The sequence below is a fragment of the Triturus cristatus genome, chromosome 5_2, assembly GCF_964204655.1.
Source record: "Triturus cristatus chromosome 5_2, aTriCri1.1, whole genome shotgun sequence".
Classification (NCBI taxonomy): Eukaryota; Metazoa; Chordata; class Amphibia; order Caudata; family Salamandridae; genus Triturus; species Triturus cristatus.
Window position 1 is genome coordinate 804,536,089 of NC_140588.1, and position 12,991 is coordinate 804,549,079.

At 46.5% G+C, this 12,991-nt stretch overlaps 1 protein-coding gene across 2 annotated transcripts in view; it reads right to left on the bottom strand.

Annotated features, from left to right (window-relative positions):
* Window positions 1-12,991, bottom strand: part of ARHGEF6 (Rac/Cdc42 guanine nucleotide exchange factor 6) — a 712,936-nt gene that overhangs the window by 452,277 nt on the left and 247,668 nt on the right. For both annotated transcript variants that reach the window (XM_085607964.1, XM_085607965.1), the window contains exon 4: window positions 7,492-7,616. In XM_085607964.1, the coding sequence (XP_085464090.1) occupies window positions 7,492-7,616 (125 nt within the window). The remainder of the gene's footprint in view (window positions 1-7,491; window positions 7,617-12,991) is intronic.

The window sequence follows — 12,991 nt, forward strand, 5'->3', positions numbered from 1 at the left end:
GAGTCGGAAAGCCTCCGCACGCAGGTCAGAGGCTTCCTGAGCGTCATTGCAGTTTCAGTTTCGATCGACGCATTACAATGCAGGCAGTCGAAAGTGAAAGCGGACGGTATGTAATCCTTCTAGACGGCGTGTCTGCCGTAGAGATTACAAAGCTCAGTTTCCAACAGGCTTTCCATGTCGGGCTTTCATGTGCGGTCGCATTGTAATTGCTGCATTGGGAACGCCAACCGGAGGTTGGTTGGCCCCGAGACCGCGGCGGTCACAGGCAACTCCGACCGACATCGTAATTGGGCCCTAAGTGTCAAGGGTCAGAAAGTAGCAATGGGAAACAGTACTCCAAGAACCCTGTTTATTTCCTATAGTTTCTACTTTTAACTTCTCATCAAGGAGGCTTTTGAGGGGCTAAGACTGTGGTCCTCCTGTGATGTCACTTCAACTACCCCTGGCATGTTGTTAAATAGACGTCCATGAAGTTCGTAAGTGCCTCCTTGGATTCGCAAGTTTACATGGAAAAACTTTGCTCGTGGAAACCCGGTGACATGTGTTAATATCATACAGTTGATCTAGATAGCTTTGCAGATGTGAATGACTGCACCTTCAAACACTGCTTCACATAACCATCTTAAAGCAAGTACAATCTCTGGTTTAGTTAATTTTATAACTCATGCTTAAAGTTTAATTTCAGCACTTCAGCAGCAAGAACTTTCATGCACAAAATGGATGGATGTCAGCATTCGAGGAATGCAAGAAATAGGTCATGTGAGTAAACAAAGCTCAAAAGGAAAAAATAGATCCGATAAAATATCACATGTGGACTAAGACACTGAAACTGCAGTTTGTTTATGTTGCGATTGGGTTATGGGCACTGAAACTCTGGGCATTTTCACATCAGTAAATATTAGTAGTCTCAACTCTCCTCTCAGTGTCAGTGAGAGTGCCAAGAGAACCTCATGGTGTTTGCGCGCTTTATTAAGTTGTTGCTAACATAGCACTGCATGTGGTGAATGCACATTTTACTAACAAATTGTATATTTACATCACTGGCACCTACCCATGTGAATGGTCTGACTACTACTAAGTTCAATCTCAGCTGCTGATGCCATCCACATTCCAAAGGTTACAGATACTCCACTCCATTTGCAAATCATCACAGGAACATCTTAGCCACATGGTTGAATCAACAGCTAGTCCTATTTAAAGCCCCTCAGTCTCATTTGGCCCCATGGTTCAATGTAAATCTTAAGAAAATGAAATAGGCCCTTTCTATCTGGAGGAGCCAAATAGGGCAATGACAGGCTCCGGGATGTTCTGTGAGCAGCTACTGAGATGGCCGACTCAGTCTTTACTTAATTTAGAATGCAGACTAGGGGTGAATCGGTTTGTTCAAATTTATTGTTGCTATTGTCAGTGGATGCCATGCATGTAACTGGGCTCTTCATGCAAGACAACCCTTACTCCCACATATCTCAGAAGTTAAACAGGATATTTTTTTACTGCAGATGTAGAAACAGTGAATGTTTGCAATGTCCTTTCAATGAGACTGTGAAAATGATGAATATCATTTTGGGGTGAGTCTCTAGGATGAGGCTCAGGAATTGATGCATAACACATAATGCAATCTTCGAATACAGGATCTGTTTCACTTGAAGGAATGCTATCCTAATCATCATCATTGTTATCACCGTCATCATCTTTCTTTCTCTGAGTCATCAGAGTCAGAAGGTTCCTCTGTCTCCTCTGTGGCGAGACATGGTTGTTTTGCCAGAAACTCAGTAGGTGATAAATACACATGCTCCGGGTTGACATAGGTGCCAGAGTACCTCCGTGTGGCTTGGAGCTCCAAGTTATGAAGGAACTGGCCCAGATGGTGAACAGAGAGGAATCAATGTTTGTGCAGAGTAACTGGGTGTCTGTAGTTGATCACAAAAAATCTTCATTATGTGCTTCAAAGACACAGGAAAGACCACTGGTATTTGAAGCATGGGTGGCTGTGGATAGATAGGCTGACTATGATCTAATGGACGTTCATACATTTGCTCATCATCAGAATCACTAAGGTTAAAGTGGAAGTCTAGGTCATGAGAATCAGTAGCTTGATCATCCTGCTCAACAACATGAGCGGTCGTTGAGCCCACAATGGAGTCATCATGGCCTCTGTCCTGTTTGCTGACATCTGAGCATTCCAGATCAGATGGGGTCTCCTCTGGTATTTCTGGAGGCAGAACTGGTGTTATTGTTGAGATGTTCTACTTTAGAGAAAGGCTAGAGGTCAGAGGCTCTGGGGATAGCACTACAGAAGGCAAATTAATGGTCAGTGATGGCATCACTGAAAAAGGTATCATTGATAGAGGAGTGTGGCATGCGTTGTGTTACCCTGGCATCTTAGCTTGAAACCTGCACAGAATCTTCAGGATATTGAATTTTGATTTCACCAAGATATCCTGGAATGCTTCTAATTATAAGTTCCGAGGGAGCAGGTTGGGACTGGGAGCCCTGTTTGCGAGTAGTTAGCAAGTGACTCGCTGTATTTGTACTAATGATTAAACCTTGAGGAGAATCTTCATTCACAGCCTCCAGTGAGGATTACAACAGTATGGCCATTGTTGAAGTCTTTAACAAAGCAGTTGTAAATGGAGTTGAAGTATTTGTTATTGTCGTAGTGACTGTTGACAAAGTAGTCATCGGTGTTGCCATCATTGATAATTTAATCCTTGGAGCAGACAACAATGGGACTGTTCTAGAAGACGCATCTGTGGATAAACCCTTACATGTGGTCGTTGGGGAGGCTTTTGTCACAGGGGTCATCAACAGGCTGAGGAAGCTTCTTCGATATGGAAGGCTGAGGAGAAGCCAGTGTGACATCAAAGGTCTTGGATTTGTGACCTTTCTGGAAGCTTATTACCCACACCATAAATCTGCCCCTTAGGGACATGCTCAGAGTGTTTTGGGGAATAGGTCAAATGAATCTCTGAAGATTAGGCTCAAGCAGCTCCATTTTCTGCTTTTTAACCATGTCATTAGGTACGCTTTTAGCAGACACAGCCCCTGGCGAAAGTTCATGCAGAATGTGCAAAGATCTTGCCACTCCATCACTCAAGAGTTTGTGGCTGAATGTTTGGCAGATTTCAGCTCTTCAACATGTCCAGAGCATTGGCAGGACTGCAGGCATTTCTTGTGGGGGATCATCATGGTAGATTATCATGGCCCGCATGACTGGCAAGGTTTGAAAAAGGCCCTAGAGGGAAAGGCATCTGGATAGAATTTCAAGGACTCAGTCAGACAAATATCAAAAAGGGCAGAATTGCAGCTTGCCTCCAGTGCATGGTAAGGAAAGGAGAAGAACCGCAATGAACAGAGCTGACTTCAAAATGTAGAAAGAAAGTTATTAATTCCTAGACCTAGACAAGAACTGAGCTTCAATGATTCCCTAACTGGCAGTTTGACTGCAGTAGGAAATATGAGCAGGTCAGTTTTTGTTAGGAGTTGGAGCTTTGACACCTTTATCCTCATTGGCCGCAGTTTAGGTCGCACAATGAGGTAAATGGACTACATATAGTCTATGGTTGTTTCAAAGAGATCTGAAGTGTTTGAGACATGAAATATGCAAGCCTGCAAATCTATAAATGGATACAATTCACAACCAATGGTTGGCGGTGGTTAATCAACAGCACATTCTCTGTTTAGTAATGCACCAGTCTCTCCTTCTCTCTGCAAGAAACCTCACGAAATGAAGGTATCCTGAGACCATTAAAGCCCACAGATACCCCCACTTATTCAACACCAGTATTGCTACACGAACAGGACATTCGAATCACTGTCTCCACCATCTTGTTTTGAGTAATATTGTTATTCAGCAAAGCAACAACCAGAGCAACTACAAAATGAGAGTTGTTCTTTTACTGAAGAAACCAAATTAAGACCTTGACGAATATATGACGTTACACCGCGAGCAAATACCACGCGGTAGGTTACAATGCGGACGTTACTTTGTCGGCGCTGTTACCACGCATGGCATTACATCGCAAGTTGTTTCTACGACTTGCACTAGATGGCGTGCTGGATTTAAGAATAGTATAAATTACTATTCCTACTCCAGTTAGCACAACAGCAGAGAATGTGTTGGACTTAAAACCCAACACATTCCCTGGTGTTGCACGCCATCTAGCTCAGGTCGTTGAAACGACTTGCGATGTAATGCCATGCATGGTAACAACGCGGACGATGTAACGTCTGCGTTGTTATCAACGCGTGTGGTACTGACAGCGTTGTAAACGGTGTCTCCCCATCTGGACTAATGATAAATCAATCAATAATCTGCCAACCTTAGCCATGTATTTAGAAAAAACATGGTAACCTAACTGCAGAGTCATCTAGGTGTGGTAATTTACCTAACCCCGCTTCAATCAGTTTCAAACCACGGCATGGATCAGAAAGTGACTTGCAGTAGTAACCCACGGACATGACGACCCCCCCACCCCCCCAAATGGTTTGAGTCCTAAAAGATGGTGTACACCAGGTTACCTTTGAATCTTTTGGCTCTGTCTAGAGGAAGAACTGGGAAAAATGAAGAGCTGGAAGGCAGCCTGAGTGCTCTGTAGTGGAGATTAATTCAAGAATTCATTCCATCATTTTATTCCATGTCCCATAATTCATACAGCTCTGTACATCATGTGGTGAATCCCTGATGCATAATATTCAATAGTCACTTCATGCACCAAACCAGTGTTTCTCTGATGCACAGCACCCGCTGCTCCTATTGGGCACATCACCCAATGCTTCTGTGAAACAAATTAGACAATGTTTCTATGAGGTGCCCCACCCATTGCTTCCCTGAGACGCTGCACTGCCACCCATCACTCAGTGATTCCCTGATGCCATCCGCCCAGTGCTCAGATAGTACCCATCACCCAGTACTTGCCTAGAGTGCATTACCTAGTACTCCCTGATGTGCATCACCATGTGCCTACCTGATGCACGTCATCCTATGTTCCATTGATTAACATTGTTTTGTCCGCCATCCTGTAGAGGTTTAAGTATGCCTGTTGGTCTGTGTCCTTTGCTGGTCTGTGTTGTTTGGGTGTATATATGCATGTTGGGCTTCGATATGCAAAAGTTACACACCTGTAAACCTAGTTCTGCATCGCAGGACTCTTCATTGAAGTCATAAACCTTGAATAATCCTGTGCAGCCTGTGTGGACCCCAGAACACCTTCTTCAAAACATATTGCGAATCACCAGGAAAGAGATCTGTATAGTGTTGACCACTGAAAGCCACTTTCCGTACATTTACAGTGTAAATCTCTGATGCAACAGTCCTTTTTCAAGGTCCCAGTTGTTAAAGATTTTCTAGAAAGCCTCAAAAAGGTTTTTCTTCCACACAGAAATCCTTCCCCTCCTTGGAAACTGAATCTGGTGTTGTCTAAATTGATGGGTTCTCCTTTCGAACCAATCCATAAAGCAATGCTGAAACACTCATGGAAAACATATTTTTAATTGAAATTACTTTGGCTCGTAGAGTCAGTGAACTGCAGGCTCTATTCTCTGTAGAACCCTTCGTGGTTATCCATCACAATAGGGTTGGCATCCCTCTTTCTTGCCCAAAGTAGTATCAGAGTTCCATCTCAACCAAATATATAATTCTACCTACCTTTTTTCCAAATCCTATTTCCGCAGCAGAGAGAGCATTACATTCTCTTGATCTTAAGAGTTCTTCACCTTGATTTAGTCAAAACAAAATCCATTAGGAAGTTTCCTATCTGTTCATAAATTATGGATCTAGCAGACGAGGTCTAGCGACCTCCAAACAATTGATAGCTAGGTGGAATGTTTCCTGCATTACCTTATTTTACCAGATTGCCAACAAACCTTTGCCAGGTAGACCGAAAGCCCACCCTACAAGAGGGAAAGCTGCAACCACAGCTTGGGTGAAGCAAGTCACTATTCAAGACATTTGCAAAGCAGCCACATGGAGGTCTCTACACACTTTTGCTAAATATTACTGTTCAGAATCAGATACTCAAGCTGACTCTTAAGTCTGGACAAGAAACTTTAAGAAACGTTTTCAAATAGCTTCTCTTGTCCTCCTGGGCCTAACGTACTGATTTTTGATAGCAGCTTCTAATACACATCTGTATGGTCTCAAAGGGTATGAATACCTGACAGCCGCTGTACAGAGATTCTCAGCTTGCTATTCTATTCAAGGCTAATAACTATCAATGAAGATCCTATGATGCAGAAGGAAAAGTTATCTTACCTGTAGAAATAGTTCTGCTTTGTAGGAATCTTCATTGAAGCCATAAACACCCTCCCTCATCCCCGGCTGTCAGGCAGTATAGTTATCCAGTGCTTTGCATAAAAAAAGAACGGACTCTCACTGGAAAAACTGCCACTGCAGTGCACTGTGGGATAGGGTCTCTCTAGGGCCCTTAAAGGTCTAGGTCACACTGTCTTTTCCTTTCATGCTGTATCTACCAGGTGCAGCCCTTTTCCAATGACAGTGTTGTAATTTTTTTTCAGTACATTCCTCCTGCAATTCTTGCCAGCATTCTCCAGGAAAATACATCTGACAGTCTACACTGTAAATGTATGGGAAGTGACTTTCAGTGATCCACACTATATAGGTCTCGTTCCTGGATTCTTGATATGTCGTGAAGAAGGTGTACTGGGTCCGTCTGTGCAGGCAGCACGGAATTATTCAAGGTTTATGACTATCAATGAAGATACTACGATGCAGAAAATAGTTTTGTGTAGGTTTATCTGCACATATGTGTGCATGCTCAATATGTGCCCATACAGTATGTGTCTCTGTGTGCATGCACCATCTAAAAGCTAAGCCTATTAGCTTAATCAAAGGTTGTTTTTCCAGCCTTTGCCGACATAATATGCTGGAGTCATTGAGTTCAGCACTGCATAACCTGGTCTTAGCACTTCTGTGTAAAAAAAAAGTAAGATTTCGGCCCCAGAAGCCTAGATTTCGCAGTATTCTTTACGGAGCACGTGGCAGGGAACAAGGTGTGCGTGCGTCCCAAGCTTAGTGAGTTTTGTTTACAATGTTGATCGGAGTTCGAGATGCGAGGAAGGAGAGGCGTCGCACGGATTGAGATGGGCTTCGCTGTACAATCGATCTTCAATAAATAACTTTTTTCAAATGAGAAGTAATTCCTGTAATATGTACGTTAGAGAGACTATAACACTTCGTCAATATCAACCAACCTAGTCCTGTAAAACTAAACAAAATATTCTCTAAGAAAGCCAGATTTTACATGCATGTTAACATGGGTAACAATCTTTTAATTCATTATAATCAAACCGAATTTTCTTTTCAATTTAAATTGACCTCAAAAACTTTCAGTGCGTTACTTGGAGCTCTCACGATCTATATCCATCACAGGGACACGCAAATATCTTGGCCACGTCAACCCCTCTTCTCCAGCATGGGAGTTTGATAGATTGTGCGGTAGTAGAAACACTTAATAAATAACAGAACAATACCTTTGATTGCCGCTTTGGTACCCTGGAAGTGGTGGAAGATAGTTCTTGCGGATTTGCTTGAGAGCTAAGAGAAAAATGATGTGGCTGAGATGATAAACGCGAACATGGCCTTTCTGAACCCCGGCCTGTGAAAAATAAGAATAAAGTATTTTAAACTGGATTTCCAAGGTGCGCTAAAAGTCTTAGACACACAATAACAGATTTGCCTTTAACAATGTACGCCTTAACATTTAAGCTGCAAATGTGCGCCCTCTCATCCATGATTTTGCTTGCAAAGCTGATATTTCAATTAACAAGGATGGGCAGAGTTACTTTTGTAGTGATTCTGCGTGCATTAGTAGAAAGAGTTCATCTTCCCATATTCAGGTACCATATAGAGTGAGTTTATTTGTAGTTACACGTTAGGTACAAGGTTGAAGTTCTCAGGTAACGCTAAACCCTGCCAGGAGCTAATGTTTCCACCTCAGCCTCCAGGTCCGCTCTCTCCCTTCCAGCAGACCGTAGTGGAATCAGCTAGAGGGAACATTCTAAACACAGACAACATCCCATGCACCAGAACACTCAGTGTCAGAAAGTTTGACAGCGATTATTAATCTAAAAGTATTCCAGCGCCTGGTGGCACGATCAGAAAGGGCTTCTACATCTATTAATAGAGTTTTGTGCATCAGTACTGTTTACCTATATGTGACATTTCCAGCACACATAAGCGTGCCCTTACCTATTTCCTTGATTACACAAGCACTGGCAAAGACAATTTTTTTTTCTTAAACTGCTTGTCCAAAGTGTATGTGTGGGTGGGTGAATGTGAAAATGGGTGAATGAATGCACGGATGAGCGCATGGATGAGTAACTTGGCACAGATACAGATCAATGGATGAATGAGTGCATGGATGGATGAGTGAGTGAGCGAGCAGCCGCTGCAATAAAGACCACCAACAGGAACACAGCAGACCCCGGCACCTTGGCCTCTTACATGCATGCACTCACTCATCCAACCCCTTTATCCACTCACACAATAATCTATATATCTATTAAATCATCCATTCAGTTGTTATTCTATGATGCACTTAGTCAATCATCCAGTCAATCATCCATGCACTCACTCACCATCTATTAATCCACGTTTGGACTCGTTTTTGCATTTACGTACTAACCAATGCACACAATTAGACATACAAAATTGCCAAATTTCTCTTCTTTATTGATTGGCTAGGTTGTTGAGATGACTGTACTGGATAGGCTCCATTCTTGGGCAAACAATATTACATGTAAAAAATGGAAGAACTTTCAGGAAGGCGATGGCACCCAGGAAAAGTGTCTGACACACTATGGGCCTCATTCGATGTCGGGCGAACCGTTGCAATAGTAACCGTCCGACCATAGGTTGGCAGTTCCGACTGCAGAATTAGGATGCGACATCCATTCTACAATTGCAGCTTGTGCGGCGGTCGGAAAAGGCCCGCAGCACAGGCTGCCATTGTAAAATGGATGTTTGTAAACTTTCCTGCACCGTGTGGCAGGCACCATGTGGTGCCTACCACATGGTACAGGGATGTTTAGGGAGGCACCATTGGTGCTCCCCCAGTCCCCATAGCGGAAGGCCAGGGGGGGGAAGAGGCCCAGACTTGGGCCCCCCCAAAGTCATTTTCAGACAGTCGTTCCATGTCAGAAAGGCCGACATGGAAAGGCTGTCAGAAAATGACATCATAATACTGACAGCAGAGCCGAGTCTGGCTCCGCCGTCAATAAGGGATTATGAGCAGTTCCGATGCTCCGACGGGCTCAAGGAGCCTGTCGGAATAGCAGCGGACGGTTCTTCAGGGGCAGATGTTGGGCAGACTGCAACCGACGGTCGGTCGGGGTCCCCCCAACATTATAATCAGCCCCTATGTATTCTCACAAAAGAGCTTTTGACACCTTTTCCAGGACCTGTTCTCTGCATTTAACATAGTCGAGAGGTACAAGCTTTGAGTCTGAAAGAAACGAGGGCTGATTTAGATTAGGTTCTCCTCTTATGGAGACCCGTTAACATCTACAGGCTCTAGTGAGGTCACATCAGCTCCTTCTGGATTTCTTCCTTCAAACACCTTCAAACTCCCCCACACCCCCAAAAAAAGGTTGTTTATGTCCTTTCTATCCAAGTAGTGTCTGCAGCCATCAGAATTATCCAGATGGATGTCACACAGGGCTTTAGCAGAGAACTCCATGTTAGTTAGTTTGAACATACTTTTGAAAGCTATTGCAAAGGCAAAATAGTCTAATAAACAAGGGTCAGAAGAAGAGACAAGAAAAGGAGTCTTTAGAAGCCCGACTACAGTTAAATCATTTATTAAAAAGCCCACTTTTAAATGGTCTGGTGCACACTGAGCAGGGTGAAAGGCAACACACTGTCCAAAAATCCCTTTGATTTCAGTGGGCCACATGAAAAGCAAGGGACACCAAATGCAGCTACAGAAGGCAATCAACCAACAACTCACCAGACACCTGGAACACAACAACCTCCTGGACCCCTCTCAATCTGGATTCCGAGTCAACCACATCACAGAGACAGCCCTGATCACAGCCACCGATGACATTAGGGCCCTCCTGGACCGCAGTGAAAAAGCAGCCCTCATCCTCCGGGACTTGTCAGTCACCTTGAACACTGTCTCCCATCACATCTTGATCAACAGACTCCACCACATCGGGATCCAGGGAAACACCCTTAGATGGATCGCCTCATACCTAACAGAAAGAGCCAGAGAATCCCCGCCATTTACCTCGGAACCCAAGAAGATCATCTGTGGCATCCTCCATGAATCGTCCCTCAGCCCCACCTTCTTCAACACGTACATGACTACCCTTGCCAGCACCGTCAGATCACATGGACTCGTCATAATCTCTTATGTCAACGACCCCAAGCAATGCCACTTGCTGCCAGAAGATCCCTCAACCACCAGGGCCAAATTCCACAGATGTATGACGAATGTTGCCAATTGGATAAAGGACAACTGTCTTATGCTCAACTCGGACAAGATGGAAGTCCTCATCTTTGGGAACAACACCTCTCTATGGAACGACACATGGTGGCCTGCTGAACTCGGCCAATCCCCAGCCCCGCAAGACCAGGCCTGCAACCTCAGCATTATCTTGGAAAGCAAGCTATCAATGAATAAACAGGTAAACGCAGTCTCACTGACCTGCTTCCACACCCCACACATGCTAAGCAAGATTTTCATGAGGCTACCAGTCAACACCAGAATGATTGTCACACAGGCCCTCGTCACTAGTAGACTGAACTATGAGAACACACTCTACGTAGGAATCACAACACGCCTCCTGAATAAGCTACAGACAATACAAAACTCAGTGGCCACGGGGAGGAGCCTAGCGCGCAACCAAGATGGCCGCGTAGGTGCGAGGCTCCCGAGGACCTCCGCAACCTCCTACGTTTATCCTGTCTTCATCCTGCCTCGGTTGAGGGGACTGTGTCGGTGAGCCTGAGCCGAGGTGGTACCCGTTCCCCGTTCTCGAATCGGACCTCGGGTGCCGGAGTGAACACCGATTGAAGTTTGCGGCCTACTTCTCGCCGGACCCCGGATTCGCGCTGAGGGGTGACTCAGTGGCAAAGTGAACAACAACGGCGGGCTGGGCCTGGCGAGTCGCGTACCCCGCACTTTCGCTTTCACTTTCGCACCCCCTTGCCGTCTTTGCAAGTGAGATCGCGGAGCTCTTTGTGTTGGGGTGGCCTCGCTGGGAGACCCTGCCTGCCTGCCTGTTGTGACCCACCCCGCCGACTTGGGGTGGCCCCCCGGAGCTCGTGGCCTTGATTGCCTGCCCTCAACGGCGTAGCTGGTGCGGGTGTGAGACCCGCGGCGATGGCCACGAAACAGGATGGAGATCGGTCGAAGACCAAGTCGACCCGGCGTGGCGCCGTACATCAGGCCAACATTATGGACCGCTATACCCTCCAGAAGGGATCTCCCGGCGGACCGCACAAGTCCTCTGAGTGCCCCCCTGATGCCCCGGATTTGCCCACGGATCTGACTCTGCAAGACGTCATGGGCGCCATTGCTGAGATGAAGGCCTCGTGGGCCAGCGGTTCGACACCTTGGCGCATAAGATCGACGCGGTCCTCGTGGATGTCAGCCTGGTGAGGGCTGATCTCTCCAAGACCAACGACCGGGTCGATTCTTTGGCCCAAACCGCGTCGGGCCTCACGACTGAGGTGGCGGCCCTCCAAACGGAGGTGCACCGACTTCGTCAGGCGAGTGCGCTTATGGATCGGCGCCTGGAGGATTCCGAGAGTCGGGCCCGGAGGAATAACATCCGCATCATCGGAGTGCCCGAGGGACGGGAGGAGGCGGCGGCGGATCTCTTTGTAGAGGACCTGATTGCTGCCCATCTCCAGCCTCGGGGACTGAGTAAATTCTTTGCCGTGGAGAGGGCCCACAGAGTTCCCGGGGGAAGGCCGAAGGTCGGAGCCCCTCCGCGGCCTCTCATTGCCCGGATTTTTAACTTTCGGGACAGGGACGCGATCCTGCAAGCCTCCAGACTACAAGGGCCGATTAAGCTGGACAATATGGAGGTGAACTTTTATCCTGACTTTACCCAAGCGGTCCAGAAGCAGAGACTGAGTTTCCTGGGCGTCAAGCGCCGGCTTCGGGACATGAACTTAAAATACGCCATGCTCTTCCCGGCCAGGCTGCGGGTAGAGGTGGATGGTCGCACGCACTTTTTCGACCGTCCTGAAGCGGCCGGGGACTGGCTGGACACTCTGTCTGGGGGTCGTGATCGAGATGGCGGGGGGGGCGGCGGGAGGAGACGGCCCACTGGATCGGGACTGAGGGGTTGATATTGGGCCTCACTCTGGACGATTATGATGCCACTTTCGACCAAGCTTCTGTCTTTGTTGTTTTTTCCCCTCCCTTGGAGGTTGTGTGGGGTCTAGAAGGGGTACTCTTTCCTCCTCTAGGGGGTCTAGCTAGTTTCATTATATAGGGGCGACAGGCACACTGCAAGTTGGGGGGGCTGTCTGGGCTCATGCAGGGGTGCAGGGAGGGGGGAGTTTTGTTGGGGCGGGTGGGTTGGGGTGGGGTGTTGTTCGTTTATACCACAAGGCAAAAGTATCGTTGTGCTATTTCTACAGTGCTCTCTGGGGGACGAGTGATTGCTTCTGTTTATGATGGGGGGTAGGGGACTGAGTCTGTTGTCCTGGAATGTTAATGGATTGGGGGGACAGGATAAAACGAGGTGTGGTCCTGCAGTTCTTGAAACGAATTTCACCCGATATAGTTTTTCTGCAGGAGACACACCTCATTGGCAACTCCTTTTGTGCCATGAATCGACGGGGCTACCGCCTTGTGGCCCGTTCGGGCTTCACGTCTGGTTCAAGGGGTGTGGGCATTATGGTTAAGAACTCGCTCCCGTTGGAAATTGATGAGGTGCTCCATGACGACAGGAGACGTTACACGGTTCTGGTGGGTAGAATGGAGGGCAGAGTGGTCGTTCTTGTGTCTGT